The sequence below is a fragment of the Bombus bifarius genome, unplaced genomic scaffold (assembly GCF_011952205.1).
Source record: "Bombus bifarius isolate JDL3187 unplaced genomic scaffold, Bbif_JDL3187 scf7180000008038, whole genome shotgun sequence".
Taxonomy (NCBI): Eukaryota; Metazoa; Arthropoda; class Insecta; order Hymenoptera; family Apidae; genus Bombus; species Bombus bifarius.
This window is the reverse complement of record NW_022884408.1, coordinates 465561-493511: the sequence shown is the minus strand read 5'-3', so window position 1 is coordinate 493511 and position 27951 is coordinate 465561. Positions and strand designations below refer to the sequence as shown.

The window sequence follows — 27951 nt, the reverse complement described above, 5'->3', positions numbered from 1 at the left end:
TTCGCAGATAATTACACGATCGATATGCTAAACATCTCTCGCCTCAATCACGTGAATAAACGGAGGCACGTGGTAAATTGGATTAACCAACAGATTAGGGCACCTACCTATGAGATGAGTGGTCTGCGTTTGTAGCTGTCAGAGTGGGTTTTGTAGGGAATTCTGGTACGAGTGTGATTTTGCTATGATAACTACATGTACATGTGGATTTTTGTCTGTATTAGAGCTATATACGTAGGTTTACGAAAGTATTCGAACACTTGTAAAAATCTCTTATATCACCAAACATTTTCAAATCTTATCTTTTTATTAGCAACTTCGAAATAAGTCGGGAAACATAACATTGAAATTACAAATAAGCAAGTATAATCTATATTTCACGAAGGTATTTAAACCGTCGATCATTGAATAATTCGAGATTAATGAAAATTATTCGATGAAACCATATTTAACATTTATTGCGTAACTACATGCTTCATGGTTATCCGTGCCGTATATAGTTACTAATGTTTCACTAAATACATGTATCTACGTATGTATATTTGCAATCAATATCTTGTAACTTCTGTAAGTATGCATTTTCTAGTTGATTTCAGATCTGTATCAAGCTTCATCAATGTACCTAATCATGAGAGTCCTGTCTCATTACAGTGCTAATGAGATTTCGAATGTTTTACATAACACGTTACCTACGATATAGACATGAAAATGTTCTACGGTAAGCGTGCAAATACTTTCATGAGCGTACATGTGTACACAAGTACTACAGTGTAAATGTGTTGAAACCTATGCAGTGGACACGCGAGAAGCGTGAGTTTAATCTACTAACCCATAAGGTTAGACAGACGGTGCCGACCTAAAGGGGATCGAGGATAAGAGATACAGTGGACCAAGGGGTATATCCCATGCGAACCTTCATCCAGAGGTGGACTTAAAGGCTTGGGATTCTTATTTCCCCATAAATAATTTTAATGACGCGCCGCGGCAGTTCGGGTATAGGGCGAAGCTATGCGAGAGCCGTGTACCTGTAGCCAGGTCTGGTATTGTTATTTATTTTATTCGTCGCATCTGAATAACAGTCTACGCGCCAATACATATATGTAGGTACATATGTGTACATATTAAGGCGTATGCGTGTGGAAATGCGAAAACGTAGCTTGTCGTCGCTATTCTGAATATTTCCTGCGCGTCATTTTTATATGATCTTATTTGTTATTCATGGGGTTTTAATTATAAATGGGATAATTATGAAATAAAGAATTGACAGATAGCAGAGGCAAATTAAGCGAATCAAAGAGAGGCTATGTATACTAAGTAAAAATATAGGCAAGTTGCTTATTCGATAGACAGATAGAGGTATTATTCGAATGACGAATTGTGTGACTCATCTTTGTTAATTATATCTAATAGGCATGATACAAGTACTATAGCCGCAGCGTAGGTACCAAGTACCAAGTATAAGTTTGTCCTGCATACAGGTACTTATACTAAAACAGTAATAATAATATCTAGTTTTTTTTTACAATTCTACAGTTTTATATTATAGCAAGGTAATTACGTGGCTTGTAATTTGTAAAATTTCCTCGCAAATTTTATGTTTCTTTCTGCCAGATTCCGTACTCTTCCAGAAAATAATTTATTAGTATTTGCAATTTGTAACTCTTAGCCTGTAAAATTTCGCTAATATAATATTAAGTTCCAACAATAATATTCGTATTATGCAACAGGGTACCAGCGCAACTTCCCTTGATCCAGCCAGCGTATTGTATAGTTTGATTCATCCCAAAATTCTATTTGTCAAACACCGCAAAAATTCCCTTTCCCCCAAAATCCGAAAAAGTTACCAAGCTAAAAACAGATCTCATCGTAACCTATCACAACACGCTGGACAATTACGCTACCCTCGTCGAGCCATCTCGAGAGAAAGATCTTTGAGAATGATTCTTCTTCCTACCACGCTCGCCACTCCACCAATCGAAAAAGCGTATCAACGTTAGCTTGGTGGGAGAAATGATGCGCTCGTGTGCGCCTCGTGGTAGTACACTTTCGTGTCGCTGGGCGGGTCGCAGCTCCACCAATGAGACACGGCGTAGCGACCGTGCCTACGGGTCGCCGAGGCCACGCCCATGTTTTTAGTGATACGATACCTCGCAGCGGGTCGTGCAGAGCCGCGACCGTGTAGCGTAGCTCGGCCGGGAATTACGTTATTATACGTCGAGCGCATCGAGTCTCGAGCCATGCTGCGCTCCTCGGGCGTAGCTATCGCTTGCTTGCGCGTCGCGTGAACGCGTTTTATCTCTCGTGCCGTGCTGCGCGATGCCTTTGGGATCGCGGATTACGCCCCTGTGATCGATTATTATCTGAGGAGGGATCGAAGGTGTACAAGATCGTGGAAGTGCCTGGATCCGTTTGAAGAGGCAGTTATGAAGGTATGTGAATGCTAAGAGGTATTTTTGAGATAAAAGATGTTGTAAAGGTGGTTTTTGGGGATGCAAGAAGGTTCGATTGGCAGGTTTTAATGCGAAGTATTTTTTAATAATGTTGTCTGTTATATGAGTAGGTCAGTAAGTAGTTGGAAAATATTAGGAGTAGAGCTTTTAGTGTTTTGGTTCTTACCTATGTATCGATTTAGAGAGGCAGTTATAAGAATATGTGAATATAAAGCGGGTATTTTTGGGGTAAGAAATATTTGAAGGTGGGTTTCAGTATTTACGGATTATTTTTTAATAATCTTGTAGTAGAAGTTACTATAGAATGTTTTTAGTTTATTGTAGACTTATTTTTTAATGATTCATTTATTAGAGGCCCCGCGCAGTAGCGCCGATTTTTCGCGTAACAGTTTCGCCGCTAAACAGCGAAACGATTTTGTTGCTGTGCGTGTACGTAGCAGTAGAGCTGTTTGTTTTCGTCATCAGTTTTGCCATACATATATGCTACTAGAGAAACAGTTTTGCCGCTAATGCACGCGTGTTTATTAATCTTGTAAGACTGACGACAACAAGAAAACAGATCAGTGGTTATCCAGTTGCTAGATAAAAGAGTGGTTCTGCAGTCACGTCAACAAATGGCCTTTTCGTGAACGACAAAATTATCGCTAGTGTGCGGAGGCTGCTTATAGAAAGGAACTTGTAATTGGTTAAAAGTTATTTGCGTAAGATATGATAAAGAAGATAAAATAGAAAACAATAAAAAAAAATTCACAACGAGAGGTTACAATGAAAAGCTCCCACTTGCGCGTGATTTACCTCAGCCATAAAATTCTTAGATTCGTCGCGGTCTGATGAGGTTGATGAGCGTTGGTGGACAGTAACACCAGGCAGAGAAAAAGAAAAAGAAAGAAACGGTGTGAACGGTTGGCGGGGAATCCTCGAGCCGGATCAAGCGACCAACCATAACTTTGCATCCGTCGTGTCGCAAGGCGCGGTCGTCTCAAGCTGAAGCAGCTACATGCTAAATATATGTACGTAGCTACATATATAGGAATAAACGAAATAGAGGTAGCGGATTACGGTCGATCGGTTGGCGCGATTGTCTTGTCGCGATGTCGATCGTGTGTCACTGCTGCTATCTCGCAGTGTATGTTAAGTATTGCTGAATCGAATACAAGCGGTCTGTTCTAATGCATACATACTCGACGCGCTTTTCGCGTTATCACCGGCGCATTGATGCGTGTCGATGCTCGAATCACAAGTTTAGAATCGCGGAGACATTGAAAATTGAATGTCGTAAGCGGTTATAGACAAGTATATTTATGAGTGTACGTAGTAAGATAGGGTTATTTGAATCATCTACATCATAAAGTTCAATCTTGAACTTTGTACAGAACAATCAAACTTGTACGTTATGAGATGTTATCGATCTTCGACTAATAACGAAAGAATGAGAAAACATCGTTTTAGGTTCAGCAAGAAGAAATATCAGAAACTGAAAAATGATTCCAGTAACCCTATGGTAAGATAAAGCCAACGAGGAAATTAATAAAATAAACAGAAGACTGAATAACTTGTAGAAACAAAGTAATATGTACGCGGATAGCCGAGATCAGATTCATCGCAAGACGTTTGTATCTTAACGTTAATCTTGACGAGGAAATGATTGACTTTTTTTCCGATATTTATTAATATTTCTATCGTTAGCACTTGTTTATTCTTTTGTAGTTATTTAACCATAATTACTAATCGTGCATACAAGGAAAGCACCGGTAAAATCTATCGACGAATAGCAAAAAGATTATGTTTACCTACAGATCGAGATCTCTAAGTGGTCCACATTTTAGTAATGATATACCTATTTAATAACCCTAATTGAGGGTTAAGGAACTGTTAAACCCTTTCAAGACCAACGTTTCTAGACTTGTGAGAAAACTTCCGTACCCTTAATTTTCCCCTATATAGTCAATCTAAATGGATAAATGCATAAATGTGGAAATAACTCCTTAAAAAGGTCGGTGTAAAAGAACGATCTGAACGTAAAAACACGTCTTGCACGATTGTCCAATGTCACGATTTGTAGGAACAGGTCGCGGTGTCACGGGCATTTAAGCAAATAACCACGTGCGCGTCCTTTCTGTATCGTTTACTGTCGCGGCTCGTACGCTTCGTTGGTACCGTTCGTCCTCTAAAAACGAAGCCATATAACTTCGGATCAGGCTGATGCGCCATTTTGCGCCTTACGCCGACAATTTACTGGACCACACACGTACTCACAGTACCATCTTGAAAGGTCCTTTCGTATAACAGCTCGTGTACTGCCCTTCGCGTGGGATGTGCCTCGTCTCTCAGATCTGATCTTACAGGTATTTACGATTTTGCCCCGTGTCTGCGTAGGTATACTTTATAGATATTCACTAGCAAATGAGCCACGGCTGTTCTTTAACGAATCATACGTCGCATTCGTTCCGCCACGATATTTTTATGCGCTTTATAATTTCTCTTTTTTCCGATTTTCGGTAGTCGTATTTATCACTCACGGTAATCAGAAGAATTGTGGTTGGAGATTTGTAAGTACATATTATTTTACGACGCGGCTAATCTGTTCCGGGTAGAAGAAGCGCTTAACGAACATGTCCATTGTAGATAATTTTCAATAGCATGCTTCTGTTTTGTTGCGTCCACGATTGTTAATACGTTTATACTATATTTTATTGTTAAATGTAGCTGTGATTTTGCTCGGTGCAACTTCCGGTTATGTCGCGCGTTTGCTTTCTGGCTTCTATGATTAGACAGCGTTTTCTCGTATACTTCTGACATTGTTATACTATACGTGTAGTTTACCAGATTTTTAAAACATATTGTGCAGTGTATAAATTGCTGTAGTGCATTATCAATGTTAATATGTGTACTGCGAAACAAAATCTACTGAAAAGATAGAGATAAAAGTGGAAGAATCATTAATCTGTTACTTGTTGATTTATTATTATAGTTAAGCAGTTTACGAATAGACACAAATTGCCATATTACAGTTTTTATCCTTTTTCGCTAAATAATTTACGGTTTGTTAAGTCGAATGTAAGCGTAAATTTTACGCTTCCGAGATCGAGTGTTCTAAATAGATATTTGAAATCGTAAAATTTCGAACAAATATTGGTGGAAGACTTGGAAGTCAACATCATTGCGGCGTGTCTCCGATCCCATAGATCGTAACTTCGGATGATCCGTTTTATGAAGGACACCAGTTAGATCCACGTACTTCTTTTCGTCATTAATCTTGCTTGATCTTTTGAAGTCTTCACCGTTAATTCTAGTTTATCGATCCGATTCACTTAACGGGTATTTCGCCACTATCTAGAATGCCAAGTATGTTTTTACTAATCCATTAAACATTTAATATTTTCTTATTTAACTGATTCGAAAGACCATCATGTCGATATAACAGTATTTCGGTATTCTTTAATTATATCTTAGCATCTGTTTGACTGAAATCTGTCAAAGTAGCGGATCTTAGTTTCCTCTCTTTTTTGCAACTGTGAAGATCACGATCATGGTTTTGTCAAAATCAATTTTTACTTCTATTGTCATTTAAATATGATATGTAAAAACGATCTATCTCATTATTTATTTATCCTCATAACACAATTTACTTTATTTAATCAATTATAATTATCCATATAGGCAATACCTACCTATATTTAAGTAGGTACATTGATCGAAATTGATTATTTTGGTATTAATTTTATTTTAATATCCTTTGGATATAAACATTTATAAACATTTGACGATGTCGATCGTAACTGTTAATACGTTCGTAAATTTACTAATTCGCAAATTTATTAAACATTTTTCTTGCCCATGTTGCCTATAGTTTCATTTACATAAATTTTGTGCTATTAATCAGTGACAAAATATGAAGAAAAATGAGCAGATGTTGCCAGAAAAGATAGGTACTTAGCTGTTAAGTATATATAATTAGGAACATAAAATAGCATCATAAATCACGATGAAGATATCATAAATCAAAAGTGAAAATATTTTGAAGATTTTCACCGAGCTTATCTTATTTCACCGATAATTACTATAAATTTGCTATACCATAATAAGGTGTTATATAGTTTCGTTTAGTACTTATCACATTCCTATGATCGTAACGTAAACGTATTAGAGATTACTTTAAGCTTTCGATATATAGGTACAAAAATGTATTAGAATAATATGATAGCGTGAACAATGAGCTCGTGCCTATTAGAATGTTAGGAGTGTATTACGCAGGAAGGTGCATTAATCTTAGGAGAATAAAATTGTTGATTATAAAGAAATGTACAGTTAGAATCCATTACCGTTTGATGAACTACCAACGGTACTGCGTAGTATGAAACTTTAGCAGGAAATGTTTATAATCAGATAGCGAATGTTTATGTAAATTTGTATTTTTCTGAAAAATAAATCTCTAACGAAAGAAGATAAAATTAAAACAATCTTATATAAATCGATTGTTGGAAACGTGTTCTATAAAAATAAGAAGTGACCAACCATATTTCGCACGCTCAACGTACTCGTCGAAGTGAAAAGAAAGAGAGAAAAAAGAAAGAATGAAATAAAAGGAATCGGCATGGAGAACTGCGGATCGGGGTAATAAATTGATTCGACGTGGCCAAGGAAACGCGTCACATTAACATATGTTTGCATTTTATTAATAGAGTGCCAGAAGTGTGGCTCGATTCGTTTTGCTTCTACAACTATCGCGATATATTATCGCCCCTATTTCTCATATCGATTTTTTTCTCTTAATTCGCGGAATACACACTTTGTCATCGACGCGCCGACATTTCTTCGCGCGACCGTAGCGAAACAAAATTGTTCCCGCTATTAGCATAACCGCCACATTTCGCTTATACACATACCAATAACAAAGTATAGGAAACTCGTATAAAATCATAGATATGAACTTAAGATTCTAAAATTATAATTAGACTGCAGATTTTATAGGAAATTTAAAAATACAATGTTGCACAGTATGCACATAATTCGAAAGAAATCCTGTAATCAAGATTATACTTATAGGTATTAAATAGCGAACGTAAAATAATAAAAATAAAGATAAAAATTTCAGACATAGTACTTATATTAACGATAAAACAAAATCTCTTCTTTCGCCAATTTCGACCTACGGTTAAAGCCGTATATACGTAACGATATTATCTTACGCAATGTTCATTTAAGTAACTCGCAGTATATTTCTTACGCCATAACTTATGACCCATTTAAAAAGCAAAAAATTATCATCTTATTGGATTCACAAACGTAAAATAAATGATAAATAAATGATGAAATGATGATATATACAGGGTGGTTGGTAACTGGTGGTACAAGCGGAAAGGGGGCGATTCTACGCGAAAAAAGAAGTCGAAAATATAGAACAAAAATTTTTCGTTTGAGGCTTTGTTTTCGAGAAAATCGACTTTGAATTTTCGCTCGGCACGCGTGCACTTTATCACGTCTCGTTACAACGGATCTCACTGTAGATCGTTGTCTCGATGGAAAAATTAAAAAAAAAAAAAAATTTTTTTAAATATTTTTATTGTATATTTTCGACTTCTTTTTTCGCGTAGAATCACCCCCTTTCCGCTTGTACCACCAGTTACCAACCACCCTGTATATAATATTACACTACCATTTACAAAACTGCTATCACCCCGTTAATTAAAATCTTCTCACTGTCTCACTATGGTGGGCTCCCGAATTGCATACCAACACGACTCCCTTCTGCGGTCGGTTTCTTCGTCATTACGTAGTAAATGATTCGAGGTAATCGCGAAACGAATCTGCTGCCCGTGCTTCGATCCGCCACATCCACTCACAGCCGTGCTATACATCCACTAGAATAGAAATGAAAAACCGACAAAAATCATGAAAAGTCGACATATTATATTGTGTCGCGTGAAAACGAAAAATCGGATGGCGATTTAAATAGATTTCGAGTGGCTTCTCTAGAAGATCCATTGTACCTGCGGGGGATCGTTTCACCCCATAGACCACAATATCTTTATGGTGGGGAGGACTTTTCTACGAAGGCGTGTAGAGGCTCGTGCCCTTGGATACCACTCGAAAAGCCGCTGGAAACACACAAAAACCTGGCAAGAATTATTTTCAGTGGAACATCCTTTTTCTTGCCCCTCCCCCCTCCCCCTCACTCACACACACTCCCTCTCTCTCTCTCTCTCTTTCTTCTTTCTTTTTCTTTATTGTGTGTTTGTCTCGTTTTATTTCGAGCGGTGGAGTATCGTCTGAAAGAGCCAGCCGAAAGAAGGATGCCCGTAGTGGGCCACTTTGTCAACTTGTCACCTGGGTTGCGAAGGATGCGAGAGAAAACGAACGAAAGGCCCCTCGGGATCAAGGGAACGGCGATCGTTCTTGTTCGCACCAGGAAGTCTTCGCTTCTTCCCTTCTTCATCGAGATATTTCTTCTTTTTATTCCTTTCTTCTTTGCGTTCGATTGAATGGAAAAGACGTGGCTCTCGGAGTTTGAAGGAGTTGTAACGTATTGAGAGTTTGATCTTAATTTGATGGTTGCTGTGATCGGGTTAACTGATCCTAATTTTTAGTAGGATTTTTAGAGAGGGAAAGGCAGGCAGGTATAGACGATTGTGTCTTTTTCTAAGATTCGAAAATTAACTTGAAGTTCAGATTGAATTTTATCGTGAGAATGTCGGCTATTTATTAAAAATTAACGTAACAACTGTTTCGTTGTAAATATAGTCGCGTATTCTAGATTTTCTATTGGTACTATACCTTGAATTATTTTGCATATTTTATTGAGCTAATTTTTGCAATTATTAATTTCCTATTAATTGCATACACACCTTCAATTTGCTTATAAGTTTCTCAAACGCATAAATTAAATAGAAAGACAAATTATCCCAGTCATTGGATAATTATTCAACTAGGAGAGATAAAAGTTTCACACGAAACGAATTAAACGATCTACGTAAGTAAGTAAAGGAAATGAATATAGAAAATAGGGTCGTAGGCATAGCTGGCACGTGTGACTATACACACGAGTATAGCGATATAAGTGTTACACGTACGTTTAAAGTTCATATACTTAATCACGAACTTGCATAGCCTTGCAGGTGAGAAATTCAAGTGGAAGTCGGTGTAGGTGCGAGGTTAATTAACGACTCGCAGATAATTTGTCGATATCGAACACGCGTAGTAGACGGTCTCTTAGTGAAAATCAATATATTTACTGCTTTGTAATAAAAGTTGATCTGAAAATACTATTATGGAGAAATCGTGTTTCGTTTCTTCCTCAAGTTATAGCGCAATATAAACACATAATTAATGGAATCGCGTACAGTTCGATTAAAACGTATTTGTTCGCTTTCTACCTTTCATTTACTTATTCGTTATAATAGTAGTCATATTCGTTGCAACATGACTGAGACTTTATACCGAGATTATTTATGAAAGTCGTTTATATTCGCTATTCAAATTTCGCAAATTTCGACGATCTTTACGAAACCAAGTTAAAAAATTGTTGCCTAAAATATGTAATACGTGTAAAAACAGAAATTTACCAAAAATTCCATCATCGATTATGCATCTACTCGACGAAAGGAAATAAAAAGAAATATTAATAAAAAAGGTCTCTAGAGAACTTCATTGTTGGCATTGGGGACGAGTATTATCGTTATTACCGCGTACCTACCTCGAGTGACATTGGCGGGAGACAAGCGGTCGAAGGGAAACGAAGAAGTATCGATTTCAATGGACACCGTGTCGCGGTACCGAAAGTGACACGAAGCCGCGAATACCGTAGGAAAGCGTATACTGGGACCCCCATAGGACCTCCCGTCGACAGGCTTTCAAGTTTGAAAGTCATACCCCGGTGGTGTGCCTCGTCGTCGACAAGGGGACCGAAAGCGAAACCACTCGAGAGGCAAGAATGGGGCCTCATGGCTATTCTGAATAGAGGCGTGTACAAACCCGGTGTACGATGCCACACTGCGAAACCGTTCACCGATCTACCTTTGTGTAAATAAGGCAATAAGGCGAGCCAAGCGGGATTACTCTTCGTTTAAGTCTACAGATCGGATTATGCGAGATACCTTGACGTTTTTAGGCAGACAGGAAAGAATTGTATAAGGAAGATGTGGGGAAGCATGCAGTTTTAGATTATTTAGATCAGCAACGAGTTTGATCGTTGTTTGAAAGATATAGACATAAAAATATCCATAGTATTATACTCTGTATAATATTTAACCCTTTGCACTCCGAATTTAAATTCAATTTCGTTACCAGCAGCTCCCAACGCTCTTAAGTGTTTTATTTGAAATTTACTTTAACTAAAAAATAAGACAATTGAAATAAATAAAGGAAGAACCAAATTCACTTAAATACCAGTTTTATTCGCACTATTGTTGTATTTTGTAATTTTTAAGTGTATGATATATCTTGAAATAATTTCCACTATGTAATCTTGGTTTTCTTTAACACGTTTCACAAAAAAAGGTGGGAAAGAATGTCGAGTGGGACTCGACAAAGGAGCTCCTAAGATAAAAACTAATATCGAGTAACGCTCGACATAGAAGTGCAAAAGGTTAACAGATAAATCAATTTTCTGCCTAAATTCTATTCTTTTAACCGTATCCATGAAAATATGAACTTGCGTAAAAATCCGCAGTCTACTTACTTGCTTTCTATTCCATCGGGCAAATTCGTGTTTCTTCTGACATTATTTTCGCTTAAACGCTTAACCTGATTCAATATATTGTCGGTGTCCAAGAGCCAATTGCAATTACAACTAGATATTTAAAAGTGTTTAGTGACACGTTATCAATTGAAATCATAGCTTGTGCGTTTCTAGAGAAGATTCGTTCGTTTTCAAAATGTCTGCGGCTCTCCTGTTATATTGTCTCATACGCTCCCTAATAAAAGAAAAAGAAACAAAGGAAAAAGAAAAACGAACCTACGTAGAAACGACGGAAAGAGAAAAAAATTGAAATTTAAAGAACGTCGATCAGTGAACTTCCGTCCCCTTGTAGGAAGACCGGGTTCTGAAGTATCATTCTCATAATAAACTCCGAAAATCACGCCCCTGACAGGCCGTGCGACCGCAGAAAGCAGGATTCGGCAGAGTCCGGGGTTAGGTACAAATAGGAGGGTATGCCGGTTCACCATAACTTATGGGGCTGGTCCTATGTGACGAGAACGCGTCTCCATGATGGGCACTGTATACGGAACCTTACAACACGCGTGTTCTCTCAAGCGTTAGGTGTTATATAGGTATAGAAGCAGCACCTACGAGGCTTGCAGGTATTACATTACAATGGCATTATGTAACTCCCATACGCCACCATTGTGGAGCCAGTTGTGACGTATGGTTAACCACCAACCATAACCAACCAAATGTTCGCACGTTCTAACTGTGTAAGGATCTGGAATACGTGTGTATGTGTGTGTACCGGCGTGGAAGTATTGATAGTATTTTGGAGACAGAAGATATACGTAATATCACAAGATCTTTGAGAGAGCTGTAAGGGAACAGGGTTTATAAAATTAGTATTAATCTCTCTTCCATGAAAGATAATTCGACTTTTATTTGGCGCTATATGTAATCGTTAAAATTTATAAAACAGACTAATCCTTTTGAAAAATCATAGAACTCTAATAATTAATCTAATAATTAATAATAATTAAGTAAAGTCTTGTGTCTCGTAAAATAATTGTATAATTTTTATCAAACTACATAACCATCTTATAATCGAATAATTCTAATCAATTATATCGAAATACACGATGTTTTCTCATTGTTTCATTATCAAAGACTATGTAATAGTGTTCTAGAATATACAACTAACTAGAACGTAGGTACATAGTTTAGTTGTCCTCTACAAAACTCGAAGTTCAATTTAAGAATGTTGTATCTCTATGAATCTCGTCTTTCGCTTCTTTGAATCGCCGCGTTTGAGTTCAGCTAGGAGATTCGCATGCTTTTTGATATCGCGAGGCATATATTAGGCTAATAGCCCGAAAAGAGACTAATCCTCCGTTTTACGATCCCGCCTCGCATGCAACCGCGGCTCGTTATTGTCACCTATAACTCTCCCTCCGCTGGGCCAACCGCTAACTTGTGGGTGTAGAAGTCGTGACACACGAATGAACCAGTCGAAACGATATAGCCGGTGATATTTTAACCACGGATTTATTACGACGGAAGAAAAGGCCTAAAGCTGGAAGATTAACGAGCGACTTGCGATCAAGTTTATGTTTAACGTAAATTTCTAATGTTGCTAAAATGCGTGGGCTAGATCGTGCGGCCATTGTTTTAGATTATGCAAGTAAGTATAGATTGGACAAATTGCAATCCAACGAACCAACCGATCTTTCCCAAAACATGTACTTTCAAGTGATGTACAATATAAAAGACCAGAGAATAAACACACAAGCAACCCCTCCATCGTTCCTTACGAAAGTTTATTTACTCGGCACGCCCCGCTCGTTCAGAAATCATTTAGCTCCTAGCATTCTGTAGCTCGATCGAATCGTGAATCCGACACGAGTCGTCGTAACAAGATCGCCGACACAATGACGGAAGGCGGCTGGACGCCACGGTTGCCCATTTAAGCATCCCATTGGAGTATTCCAACCCCTATAGAACCATCATGGGGATGTTACGGGGTGGGCTGGTCACATATATTACACCGGTGCTCGCAGGACTTGCGTGTACGACACAATACGAATCTGTACGCGAGGGCATGCGTGTTACTATATTGAAAGGGAACGTCGACTTTGAAGCAGAGGGTTCGTGCTACCTTCTGCAGATCCGTGGTTATGTTGGCAACGGTGTAACGCTTCCCTGCAGGGTGCCATTTTCGCTTGACCAGCTGCTGAACGAAGTTGTATGAGAGTTTGTAAACGGAGAATTAGCGAAGACTTCGGTGATACGTTGATGTACATCACGCATGCGGCTCTTCATGGCGGAATGCGAAAAAGTTTCTCGATGGATCTACGCTTTAGCTGTTAGCAGCGTTTCTATTACGAATTTATATCAGATAATGAAACATAATAATTCACATGATAAACACTAGAAACTTTCACTAGGACACATATGTCCCTCGTTACAACATGGATCGAAAGGGTTAATGGAAAATGTGAGAATGGTTCTTTGTAAGAGAGATTGGCAAAATATAAATTGCAAAATGTGTGATTCTAGTTCAATTTTCTTTAACGCTACAAATTTTCCAAACAACCTAATATTTAAGCAGCTGTTTTATAACAATGTATTAGGTTGTCCAAATAGTGTCTTTCTTTTACAGACACGTCTTTTACAACGAAGCATCTTTATACAAACATGAAACCTAATCTGTCAAACGTTGTGATCTCCATCTTGATAGAATAAAATGGATCGAAAAATGTTGTGCATCCATTATTTCCTTATAAAACGGAAGAAACTTTTCGAACGACCTAATACAAGTGCTTACGAAGCTGGGCCAGTCTTCGCACGATTGTTCGATACGCAGGAAAAAGATTAGCAATGCCATAACGAAGTCAAGGTTCCCCTGTTAGTTTTCCTGTGAACGGTATTGTGCCACGCTATCCCATGCACAATTCAACAAACAAACTATCGGATGTTCTTGTCACGAAACCTATGACACACTTGATGGATGCGTGTGTTTCGATCAATCTGTTTCGATGCAGTTTACTATGCCTGCTATTCGCAAATCCTTTCCTACCTTCTCAAACGTGCGTACACTTTCGCGCTCGAGAATTTTCTGATACATTCTTCGTTAAAAATATTTTATATTTGAATTGTCATATATTATTATGTTATATTTTGTATATTTTTGGTAGATACTCTGATTTTTTTAAATAGCGTACTTGTACACATACAGCTCACTTTACGTTACAGCTTTCGTTCGCGATGGTTAAGCATCAACGTTTCCGAGTTTTTCTCACGCTTGCTTCAATGACATTACAGACGGAGATAGAAGATATGACGAGCGATGGCGTGTGCGAAGGCACCGGTCCGAATCTTGCTACAGCCGAAAATGCCGGCGGGTTGATAGGGCCGGAAATGTCGCCAAGCGTGATGGAGTGCGGCGGATGCGGAGAACGCGTCCGTGAGCGCACTGTTCTTTGCGTCGGCGGTCGAACTTGGCACTCGAGGTGCTTGAGGTGCTGTGCTTGTGCCAGGCCGCTACATGATCAGCATTCCTGCTTCTTGAAGGGCATGAGACTCTACTGCAGGCATGACTACGCTCTGTAAGTTGATAAATAAATCTCCATTGTTAGTAGGTATTAGAGCCTCCTATATGCGAACTAATAGAGAGACAAAAATATTCGGATAATAACAATTATTTTCCTGATGTTAAATTTCATTTGGTCAGATACAGATCAAAGAAATTGTCATTGCTTGCTCCAATATGCCTCATATATGCGAATTAATAGAGACAAAAATATTCGGATAATAGAACAATTATTTTTCTCATGTAAAATTTCGTTTGGTCAGATACAGATCAAAGAAATTGTCATTGCTTGCTCCAATATGCCTCATATATGCGAATTAATAGAGAGACAAAAATATTCGGATAATAACAATTATTTTCCTGATGTTAAATTTCGTTTGGTCAGATACAGATCAAAGAAATTGTCATTGTTTGCTCCAATATGCCTCATATATGCGAATTAATAGAGAGACAAAAATATTCGGATAATAACAATTATTTTCCTGATGTTAAATTTCGTTTGGTCAGATACAGATCAAAGAAATTGTCATTGCTTGCTCCAATATGCCTCATATATGCGAATTAATAGAGACAAAAATATTCGGATAATAGAACAATTATTTTTCTGATGTTAAATTTCGTTTGGTCAGATACAGATCAAAGAAATTGTCATTGCTTGCTCCAATATGCCTCATATATGCGAACTAATAGAGAGACAAAAATATTCGGATAATAACAATTATTTTCCTGATGTTAAATTTCGTTTGGTCAGATACAGATCAAAGAAATTGTCATTGCTTGCTCCAATATGCCTCATATATGCGAATTAATAGAGAGACAAAAATATTCGGATAATAGAACAATTATTTTTCTGATGTTAAATTTCGTTTGGTCAGATACAGATCAAAGAAATTGTCAGTTTGCTTCAATGTCCGAGAACATTAATTTAATTTGTTTACATAAAAAAGCTACTAGTCAAATGAAACATATGTAACGATACGTAACAGCATATCTATTTATCATTTGATAAAGTAATAATAATTTCTATATAAAGCGATGATAAATAGCTTTCAATCGTCTTAGTATAGAATATTTACGTCATCTTCGCAACGAAATTTTATAGAATTTTACTTTTATTGAAAATGGCTTTTTTATGAAGCGCACAAGAACTTTCGTGGACAGGTAAATTTATTTATAAGATTTCCGAAAAATGTAACGTTACGTAGAAGTGACAGGTTACAAATAATATCAGTAGCCAGAAATATTCTCATACGTATATCTGCATACTATGATACTGAAACAAAAATTCTGTTACACGTTCAACGAGAAAGCTTAAATTAAAAACGCGCTCAATCAAAGATCGAATAATAAAGATAACGGAGTTTATCAAGGGAAACTGCAATGCTTTAGCGCATATAGCTACCGTAGAAGTAAAACGAGACATACCGCGAAGCATAAATCGAGATCAACAGAACTCGTAATTGCCATTGCGTCGTCAAAGATCTACGTTTCCTTGTAGCCGCAATTTAGTGGTCGAAAGAGATTCAATTATTGCGATAACAAGCAACGAGAAGGCAAACCTGGTTGTTATGTGTAATATTCAAATGTGTGTTGATCTATCGATAGAATAATAAACCGTGGTAAAAGTGTGGCGTGCCATGTTTTCATTATCAATGCAATAAATAACAATTCGTTGGAAACCTCTTAATCGACCCGCACGAACGAACTAGAGTATTGCCTCCGTGGCAATCCATAAGTGACTCTTCGATCGATCGATTGGTGATTGTAAATCAATGTTAACATTTCTATAAATTAACTGTGTTGTATGGTAAATATCTGTTTTATCGGCTACGAATTAAGTTGTTACATTACTGAATGCAACGGAATGAAACTCACAGGAATTTATTAATCTCCCACTGTTTATAAATCGTTGAATTTTTATTATAGGCTACATGACTGGAAATTTTCGTTGGAATTGAAATATCGATCATACTTTCTGTTACTTTCCCTAGAGAAATTTTAGAATCTTGCAGATTTATCGATTCTTTATAAATCATTGAATTTGTATTATACGCCGTCAAAAACTTTTGTTGAAATTTTTGCACTAGTTATAAGATAATGACAACTTTATAGAATTTAAGAAAAAACATGGAGAATTATGAAAGGAAATTTTGTTTACATTTCTTGAAAACTGGGGCGTATAGTTTCATCTTACAAAAATTTAACTACCTCCTCTATTTACTTATACAACGTAAAGATACGTTGTTCGACATACATTGCCTTGTAGCGGAATCGGATAATGACTGATCGAAAGCTGTTTGTTTCGGGTATTTTCGTAGGAAGGATGACCAAGGGACGAAAAGAAGCTTGCAGTGACTGGTCGATTGTACGCGAAGAATTCGAGTCGAACACTTTCCAACGTGTTTATCCAACTGTCAATCAACTTTAGTTCGGTCACCTGGCTGTTGCACCAGCCTGTCTAAAATCACGTATCGTGATATCCGATCGTGACGAGCGACCGGTATCGCTGTCTTATTATCGAACGCGGAAATCAATGTAATCCTCAGAAGAAAGGAAATGAAAAAGAATAAAGTGAATTCATTGTGTATTATGCTATGGTACTACTGTACTCTACTGTACAGTCATTTCTTTCGATTTCGAATCTGATGTGTTTCTATAATTACTTGGAATTGTCGAAACGAATTTTATTGTCCATCGATTTAATGTTTCAGATTTTTGAAAATTGCATTAAACTCGCAACTCGATTCTCGCGGAATGATGTGGATAATTATTATTCTTTAACACTTTGACTGCCACGGTTTCTCCTGTGACACCGCGGTGGTAATTGGTGATCGGAACGCTTGAACTTCTTACAATTGTAAAAATTGAATGAAAATTGACAATTAGGGCATTTTGAGTATAACCGATAAATAGAAGATACTTTGATATAAAAAGTGCCCCACTGAACAATTAAACATTTTTATTAGAACATCAATAAAAAAAAAAGAGAACAAGTCTTGCATCTAACGGTGCACTGTATTTGCATCCATATCTTTGACGGGTAATCTACGAATGTTATTATAAACACACTTTGGAAAATAATCGTAAATGCTGCTTTATAATCATAAAATTGAAGTTAGAAATGTGCACATACCTTACTATTATATATAGAACGAATAAATACCGTTTACTGATATCTTCTACACGTTTCAACAATATATTCTGGACGTTTTACTTACGACAAAATAACGAATGCGAATGGTTTGTTGAAATAAACGAAGTTTTGTTATATGTCGCTATCAACTGCTACCAAGGCGCCGTGGTGGTCACCCGTGACCACCAATGAGATAAACGATCCATTGGGGAAGAATGTTGTCTTATATCATCAATTTATTATTATTTTGCCATTATATAAAAATACTCCCGTGGCGTCCTAAGCGAAACATGTGATTTTGACGTGGCAGTCAAACTGTTAACAAGATACCTGCAGATGTTAGAAATTCTAGTAATAAAATAAAAAATTATGAAAAGTTTAGCAACAGAGAGTCGGCATTCTCTGTGAAGACAGTTGCAGGATTTTTTCGTGGCGTGGCTGTCTTTTTGAGGGTCAAAGTCGTGTATATGCGGGAGGTCCTGAGGAATCTGCCGCGTAATTTTTTCGACTGGCGTTTTTCGCCTCGTAATGCTGGCTTACGATGACCCGGTCGACAGGATCCACGACCCGTAGACACGTCGACAACCGACTCGGAAAGAAACGAAGCCACTATTTCGATTTACGCTCGGCTCGTCGTGATAAATGATCGAAAACTATACCGTGGATACCTCGAGAATCGAGGACACCGCTTCACCGAACCTTCGTTCAATTCGTGATTGAAGTGTTGATACAATGTGACCTAATTAATACTCCATTGACACGATCCTTGGTATTTTCGATTGGGATGGGTGTAGGTATAAGTGTGTGTACAGTCAGTCACGAAAGTCTACATACACTTATCGACTTTTGTATATCTGATTTGGGTATCAAAAAAACTAGAAGCGTACTTCATCACAAAATTATTTACATTTATTTATATCGATATGATTAGGCATTATTAGGGTGTTTCTAAGAGGAATTGAAAAAAAAGAACAATCAAAGTATTTGATTTAACTCGGAAGAACGTTGGCATACAAATTACATTAGACATTACAAAACCTTTAATTTTTGTAATCGATGTAAGCACGTGTTTCGAGTAATCGTAAAAGGGAAGAAAACCGAAACACGTGTTAACAAATTCGACACGTAGTTCTAGTTTTAATAACATTTTTCAAGCGACAAACCTTTTCGTTATACTTATATAATTTACAAGTTAATCGTCATCAATCATACAAAATACAGATCATTTCAAGATGATAGAGTTTAATCTTCGACGAACAGGAAACAATGAGATTGGTGATTTTATAAGAAGCTTCCTGGAGGATTAATTTTCGTTGTTTTCGGAATTCATCTTGCCGGCTCTCTGGGGATAGGATCTGCATCGGTTATGATAAAAGAAAACTGACAATCGCTTGCTCAAAATTCAAATCCCTTCCTAGAGATTGACGTGGGCGAAACGAGAAAGTTGTTCTTGCAAGCGGGATAAATTAGTGCTTCGCTAAGAGACAATAGGATTAAAACGGATTCTTTTTTGTCGCTTGAGTATCTGTGTGAGATTCAGAATTTACGATTATGCATTACAAATGTACATTCTTCTTCTTCCCTATTAAATCGTTATGAATTGTTACAGGTATTGTATAGTCGACCAGACGATATATGTATTTACAGACTTGTAACTTTTAAAAAGTTCAAAAGAAAGGTTTTAGTTCAAGTACATACGATTACAATGATTTGTATCGAATGATTTGTATTCAATAGCTTATTATCGTGTAATATGCATCGAAAGCTATACTGTTTTGAATGAAATGTGTGATTAGGAAAGATATTGGGTGTGTTAAAGGGATTATGTTCAATAGAGTGGTGGCATTGATCTATTAAAATGTCTTGATTTTTATACACTCTCTGTACTTTTATACTTTTCGTTACATTCGATAAATTGTTATTTCTTAGTGTAGAAGAAATCTTATCGAATATCCAACAGTAACAAACTTTAGGAATCGAATTAGCCGTACATCAAAATCCGCGATCTAAGCTCGCTCAATTTCCCATCAAAACGCGCTTAAAACCCTCCACGACGCTAATTAAACTTCAATACCTAAACCACCCTCTGATTCTTGCAATTTCCACAACCAGTTACTTATATACTATTCTAAAGCCTCGCTTAAACGAAACTGCAGCAATGTCGACAACGAAATCCTCACACCCCGTGTTGCTCGTTTTCTCCGTTCGGTAACATCGCCTGGAAACTCCTCTCTCAAGCTCTCTAATACCATATACCCAAGCGAAGAGGTAGGAAACTTTTTCACTGGAAGCTAGGCCGGTGTAAACGGTAGCCGTGTAGCGGCAAGACACGAGCATGCAACACGACACACGCACGCACGTCCAGATGAATGGCTGCAGAGGTGGGTGTTATGGGTGCATCGGTGAGCCAACAACCCGGAGGAGCGTCCTCGGTTAACGACAAGCAGCAGCACGACGGTGGCTTCTTCACGGCCAGTGTGTCCGGTGTGGTCGCTAGTGTGCGCCACGGCCGGTAATTAAACAACGACTAGCGGCCATTAGCCCATTATCATATTCATGAACACGGAAAGTGCATCCCGATTCCTCGTCCGGTTCCTCCGGCAACCGATCCCAGCCTAGCTGTTTATACGATCTGTGTTCGCGAGTCCCTTCGTCCCCCTCGCGAAGATATCTTATGGGGCCACGCGACTACCCCGGTGGCCCCACCACCCCATTTCCAACAGAGAAAGTAACGAGTAGTATACCGGATGGGACTAGACTATATCGAGACTATAAGCGTGTTTCGACCGGGACATAGTTACTCGCGGGATTAAGAGGACGGTTCGGGCGAGAGCGAGCAGATATTTGCACGATACGCTTCCGAGTGCAGCGATGCTAATGGAGTTGATTGTTTTGTAGAGTATGAAGTACTGACGAGGTATGGTGAAACTGGGAGCGGGAATGGATGTATGGAGAAGTGAATATATACCGAAGGTGTGGAGAAAGGGGAGTGTAGAATTGAATATTTATCGTGTACCTATGTAATGAAATCAGGAAATTAATAAAAAGCGGAGTCAATCAGTTTGACATTTGAGAAGCTCATATGTCGAGATACATCGATAAGTCGACGAAGAATAAAAGGTTACGAAACGGAGAGAATGTTTTTTTTCATATCGCTCCTTCTTCGATCGAAACTATTATAGAAAGAGATCGCCGGAGTAAAAGAGTACTTATACGTATATACTTATGTCATAGAACACGCTGTACCATGAAAGATTGCTTTCCAAGATGAGAGCTGGGAAGAGAAACTTCTCTTCTCTCAACTTTCTTCTGTTCTTTCGAGTCTTTCTTCCGAAGACGCTTTCTAATGAAATTTTTCATTTCTCTTTCATTCTTTTCGTGTTTCTTCTTACATGCCTTTCACTAACATCCATTTGTTTTCAGTGTTTTGCCATATGTAACAACCTTATTGTTTAATGTTTCATCGTGTGTCAATAGTTCGTGTAAAATGTTCATCGAATGAAACTAATTGTAAGATTTCCCAGTGTCGATTTCCCTTCTAACATTTCTGGTATTGCAGATAGTATTTTCTAAATATCTTTTTTCTCCTTGCCACTCTATTTTCTTCCTTTTGCTTCTACCATCTACACCTCTTCCCTCATTGCCTATCTATTCCCTCAACTTCCTCCTTATCTCACAACTCTCGTTTCTCTCTTTTTCGTCTCCCCTCATTTATTAATCCTTTTTCACTACGGTGTTCCCGCGCGGCAGCGCGAGTTTACATACACGCAAACATACTCTTGAAGGTTGCAACTCGCGCTTCGGGGTCCTGCAGTCATTTATTTGTCACAGGACGACCGGTACAGGCTGGCTTGTTCCAGGTAAACGCGCGTTCGTGCGCGACGCGTTATCTAAGACCGTTCTCCCGAGTGCTCTGCCGCTCTTCGAAGTACGAATTATTTCTCCCATCGGCCATTGCAATGTGCGCACATTGATAATCGACTCGCACCGTGTGAAATCGTACGCCGACATTTTTGAAGCTCCTTTCATCTTCTTTCACGTATGATAATTTCGCGTTTTATTGGAATGTTCGATGCCCGGCTAATGGTAATTCCTGATTAAATTTAAATTATTTCGTTAACATAGAGATTTTAATGTAGTCTCAGCTAAATATACGCAGTTTTTAGTCTGTTTCGATGAAGTGGTGGAATTTTTGAACTATGGATTCGCGTGTTGCGTTGTGACGTAGAAATTAATATTTGAAAGCCATAAATGGAAAAGTTACGTATACGTATTTCCCGTCTTTTATAAAAGAGTAATTTTCTAATTCGATATATTGTCGATCAAAATATTATTTTAGACTTTTGAAAACCATTAAAGCGTCAACTATGCAGACTAACATTAATTAAGTCAAACTAACATAATAATCAAACTAATATTATTTGTTTCTTGCAACTTACCATCTCAATCGTAGAAACTATTTGGAAAGATACGAATTCGCATAAACGTTCGCCGTGTATTAACAATGACATCAATTAATGTCACAGTTTTATTCTCAAATTCTCTATATGGTCAGTCGTAGCAGGAAATTCACGATCGGACTAGGCGTTTTTCTGGTTGAGAGCGCGTCGATGGCCGGTTTATCGACTGCTGAATGTTCGAAGACGGGAAGAGCAGAGGTAGAATCGTTGACGCGAAACGTTTTCTTTACACTTCGCGGCGAACGCGTTCGTTAGAGCCGGACGAAGTTAAATCCTCGAGGAGCGAGCTACCATCGTTGAATTTATTGGCGCCATTGCCGCAGGTGGCCGCGTGCTGCGTGCCTGCGAATTCTTTACAACTGCTTCGGATTTCCCGGCATGCCATGGCATCGTTAGTCACCCGGCTCTTTTCATAGAAAAATTCCGCATTCTTCGCTTATCCTTTTCGGTCTCCGTTGATAAAATTAATGGAAAAGAATGGGAACGTTACCTGGAATTGTCGTGAGGTTCAGATCGTTCGATCCTGAAGAAGAGACGTATGATTTTCTTGACTTGAAATATAGCAGTTACCTGCAGCTATCTTGTAGGTTCTAATGTAAAATTTACACTAAAAATTAATGCCAATATATTTGAATGTTTACTATAGAAAACTTGTGGAAAATGTTTAATTTATGAATAGGCCATGTGTTTCAAACGAAGGAACTTGTTGCATATATTTGTTATACATTGTCTAAGTATTGTTGCACTTTTTATATATCGTTACATATTCGTTATGCTTATTTATTTTTAAAAATCTCCAAATTTCACTGATTACAACGAATAAAATTGTCTGAAATTATTTTCGTTTAGAACTTTTGGCGCAAAGTGTGCGAAATGTGGCCGAAGCGTGGGTGCAGGGGATTGGGTGAGAAGAGCCAGAGAAAGGGTTTACCACTTGGCGTGTTTTGCATGCGACGCCTGTTCTCGTCAACTTTCCACGGGCGAACAGTTCGCCCTCTTGGACGCCAGATTGCTTTGCAAAGCTCACTACCTGGATGTAGTCGAAGGCAACAACACTTCTTCCGATGGTGAGACTATGCCGATACTTTATTACGTTACCACAATATCTTTAATTAAGCCTTTCGTGCTCTATGTTGCATATAATTATAACATTGGCACGTTCATTGCTGGCCGGATGTCGCGTGTTCTTTCTCTCGCCGCTTCTTAAGTTTACCAAATAAGTAATTCGATCGTAAAACGATTTAACGATTGCGGAGATATAAAACGTCGCTATTTACAATTCTGATATTCGAATGTCATTTCCGCTCAAAAATAGCGTTTTATTTGATAAGTGTGTAGTTTGATATATTCTCGGTACATTGTAATCTTTGAGATTATCAAAATCTGTGGATTTAGTTCTTTGCGCCTGCTTTTTATATCGTTAAATCTGGAAAAAGCTTAGGATTTAAGTTATTCGATGCTGGAATAAAAAAATGACAAAATGAAATCTACAGACTCGGAGAGAAAGATTTAGTGGCGTAAGGAAAGGTGGAACACCTCTAATTGGTACTTTCGCAGAAGGCGGTGACTCGGAGAGCGGGCACAAGAGCGGTAACAAGGCGAAGAGAGTGAGAACCACGTTCACGGAGGAACAGCTTTCTGTTCTCCAAGCGAATTTTCAACTGGACAGCAATCCGGACGGCCAAGACCTGGAGAGGATAGCGCATGTGACCGGACTCAGCAAAAGAGTTACGCAGGTTTGGTTCCAGAATTCTAGGGCAAGGCAGAAGAAGCATCTGCACACGGGCAAAATGAAAGGGCAACACGGTACTTCTTGCGTTTGTTTCTTTCACCGATATCTGTCCGATTTACAGCTGTCTAGTGAGACGACATTTCTATTTTATTTTCTTTGTTATTCTGTCCGCTTCTTTATTATATCCACGTTCTTATTTTACATTTATTTCGATACTATTTGATCAAGAGGTATTAAAGATTCTGGATATTTTGGGGGAATAAACGTTAGAAACTTTCAAGTAATAAATTTCGATAAAGGACGAAGTTATATGTCGAATGTCTCATTTCGATTGATTCACGTTAATATTTTTGAGATATTTTTTCTATAATTCCACGATAGTTTCACAAATTTCGTTATACGAATATTATTTCAATGCAATATTTTTCCTTTTCAAAAGCAAATATGTGTACGTAAAGTAGAAAAGCAGATCTACAAGTTCTGTTTTTTCAAATGTCTAATGTTAAATACCTATAGGTGATCTTGAAATAATGACGCATGTGGTTCAGCATATTAAAAGTAGCAAGAATTATCATAGCCTAGAATCAAGGAAACATCGTTTGCTGTTACAGTTCATCAGTCACCACCAAATTCTACCGCTTCCACAGGCGATTTCAGTCGGCACATCAATTTACATCTGACCTATTCGTTTCAACATCAACAGCAACACCATCATGGCCCCCAACCGCCGCAGCTGAGTCCAGCTACGTGCAAAAGCCCAACGCCATCCCTCTATCATAATCATGGTAAGAATATCAGAGATTTTCGCATGTGTGGGAAATCTGTTGCATGAACCTATTGCTTTTCTTTCAGTATAGCAGTCTTGACAGAGTAGTCGATTAAATCGATAAATGCGATACTTTTCAATCGAGTTGTGTGACATATTCTTGAGAAAATAGTAAAAGATTTTTCATTAGATTTTTAGTGAAAGTTCCAAGAATAGAGACGTTAGGACTAAATTATCGTTTGAAGTATAGCAATAACATTAATTTCTCCTCTCAAACTATAAAATTAAGGGGCAAAATGCAATGGGTTAAACGTGATGATGAAGATTATCTGCTTAAATTCAACAATTAGAATATAATGCGAGTTTATCAATATCCAAGGACGAAACAAAGTTTTGCTTTGAAAAGGTCTACTCTCTATCGCAACACCGTCAACTCTGTCTTCAGGCTCGGAACAATCGATGGACGAACTGTCGCAAGACTCGATGATGTTGTCGATGCCGAACGAGGTTTAATCGCCGCTGGATTAGCCGCATATTGTAAATATTCTTTGTTTAATCTTAAGGTTTCTTTCCCACGTTCATGAATTATTCTTGGTGAACACGTTACTCATTTCGACTTTATTTCTTCCACCGACCATATAGATAGAATATTATTATTAATTATTATTAATATAGAGTATTATTGTTGTTCATTAAAATGTCGCGATCGAAGCTTTGACTTTGAAAGGCACAAGCTTTTTCTCGATATTCGTTGAAAAAAAATTGGCCAAGTAACACAGACGATCCTTGTCCATATTTATCCATTACCAAAGAAGCGAAAGAATATTCTATATCTTCTACTTTTGTCCAACATATTCCAATTTTTTTTTTTTTTTTTTTAATAAAATATTCATCATATTAGAAAATTGCTGTGAGTGTTTCCGTGATTAACACGATGGAACTGAAAAAATTCGGCGAGGATCGTTCTTGCTACGAGCTGCTCAATTCTATTGTATGTAAAAAGACGCAAGACGAATAGAAATTCTTTGAAAGTTTTTCTTTGAAATTTCATAGAACGTCGAAATAGAAAGACTTGCGGTGAAACATCGCGGTTTAAGTACCGAAGTATTTTTTATCGTAAAACGCGTTTTTAAAACACGTCGATTGATTACTTGTCGTACTTTAGTATCAACTCTACAATAACGTATTTATTCTGTTCATTGACCCTTTGAAGCGAGATAATGTAGGATAAATAAAACAAATCAAGTTTCTCACTTCATCTGTTTCAAAGAACGTGTTTCAAACGGTTCGACGGAACAATCTGTATTTTAGTATTTTAGAATATATTTTATTGATATTCATCCAAATAGGAAATAAACACAGGTAAACAATTTTTCATAATTCTTGTTTTTTTTCATACTTAATATGTAATAAAAAATAAGTTTATTTGACCTTCTGGAACTACTCTAAATGGCTACGTGTACGTAAAAAGTAGATTAATCATAATTATCCCAGTGAACATGTAAAACGTATACGCTTTTTAGTTATAAAGGACAAATAATTGATTAAGAAATAAATAAATTAATCAACGTTTCAGAGGGTTAATAAAGTTAACATTCTCGATACCTGTAAAACGACATTATCGAAGCATATATGTGTAGATCGAATGTTTTCTATGATTTAGAACGAAATCCGCCCAAATCGTTGTTAACCTATTAAGATTACCAGCAAAAGACGTATAGACGCGAATTTTTAAGACTGGACGGCAGCACAGCTATCTCGCACTGGACGTTAAGCTTATTATAAATAAGTGACTACACTCAATGTTCCATGTTACGCGCTAACAGACACAACGTCGTGCACAAACGTGGAAGTGAGTTGCGAATATTTCCGTAGCGATTGATAGGTGAAGATCAACTCGTAACGCGAGAATGAGATTAATCCTTTCCGTATCTTCTTTCAGCGTCAACGTCACGTTCGTTGTATAGTAATTAATTTATGATAATTTGCGATATTGCAAATGGAAAGGATTAATCGTGTGTCTTAACTTGTTAACCGAATCATCCGTTAACCAGGTATTTTCTATATTCGTGAAATTTCTCGTGAAATAAATTCCTCCAAATTCTTCCAAATATAAATACAACATTTAACGATATTACTAAACATAATTTATAATTAAAATATCGAAGATTTATAAGTAAAAGAATGATTATTTCTAACAGATTGAAAATGCAAGTGACGATTTAACGCGTTTGCCCCGGTTGACAAGTTAAAGTTGATTTATGAACTTCGATTACAAGTAACGGATGCCCTTCACGGCCCTAAAGAAGCGATAAATGTAATTTTCCTTCTTTTTGAAAGAATAGAACGATAGTTGTCCTCACTTCGATTGATCCGCGGAATAACCTGATGTAATCAGGCTGTCGTTTTAATAAAACGTACCTATAAGATCGAGTATACGATTAGCGTAAACGAGAAATTCGAATCGTCCGGTGTCCCCGCCAACTTACCGAAGCCTCGTTTCCTGTTCACTCGAGTCTCTGGTATCCCGGGGTACATCAGAAAGCAATGTTCCGAATGAAAGTATCTTTTACAGTGTTTAGATAATTAATTGTGTAACCGTAAAAGGATCATTATTTAATATACACACGACACACATGTACTGTGATGTAAATATTGTAAACTAAGTATATATACAATATAAAATGTTGCACATATTTCTTTGTTTCCGTGTTTATTCCCCATCCTATGAGTGTGTATCTTTGAACTTTATTAACTTTCTTTCGTTTCTTTATTTTTTGACTTTTTAACAAACTCAGCAATTTTGGGAGTCTTGGGTTTTTAAGCTTTTTTTATAAGCATTATTTTTTTTCTGTTGCGATTTTTTTTTTAATTTGATAAAGTTGGGAGAGGATATAATAGAAAAGGCACAGTATTGATATAGATAAGACAGCGTATGATAGAAACACAAGGGCTTCGGGCTTGAAAGCAATAACACGTGTTAACAGTAAAAGACATTTTTATTATTAACAGTACGGTTTACAGTATTGCGATAATGTGTGTACAACATTGGGAGCGATATCAAATATTCATGCATGATTTCCTTGAAATTTATATACAAAAGCTACAGAATACATCTATGTACAATCTTATATTAAAAATAAAATACTTCATGGGACACGCGTATAGCGAGAATTT

At 37.5% G+C, this 27951-nt stretch overlaps 1 protein-coding gene across 4 annotated transcripts; it reads left to right on the top strand.

The window, feature by feature from the left end:
• The first annotated feature begins 2180 nt into the window (after positions 1-2180).
• On the top strand, positions 2181-25644 carry LOC117207567 (LIM/homeobox protein Awh-like). 4 transcript variants are annotated; one of them, XM_033447889.1, is made up of 7 exons: positions 2181-2429; positions 3266-3460; positions 14416-14699; positions 23126-23343; positions 23834-24082; positions 24620-24793; positions 25181-25644. In XM_033447889.1, the coding sequence occupies exons 3-7, from the start codon at positions 14431-14433 to the stop codon at positions 25285-25287; spliced, it is 1017 nt and encodes a 338-aa protein (XP_033303780.1). In that variant the 5' UTR covers positions 2181-2429; positions 3266-3460; positions 14416-14430; the 3' UTR covers positions 25288-25644. The 4 variants fall into 4 exon arrangements, with proteins under 4 accessions (XP_033303780.1, XP_033303778.1, XP_033303781.1 ...); XM_033447887.1 differs by lacking the exon at positions 3266-3460 and having other exon boundaries at positions 23837-24082; XM_033447890.1 differs by lacking the exon at positions 3266-3460 and having other exon boundaries at positions 25220-25644.
• The last annotated feature ends 2307 nt before the right edge of the window (positions 25645-27951 follow it).

Coding starts and splice junctions, on each gene's coding strand:
- LOC117207567 (XM_033447886.1), top strand. Junction 23,344..23,833: donor CAACAACACTTCTTCCGATG/GTGAGACTATGC, acceptor GTACTTTCGCAG/AAGGCGGTGACTCGGAGAGC. Junction 24,083..24,619: donor CAAAATGAAAGGGCAACACG/GTACTTCTTGCG, acceptor TTGCTGTTACAG/TTCATCAGTCACCACCAAAT.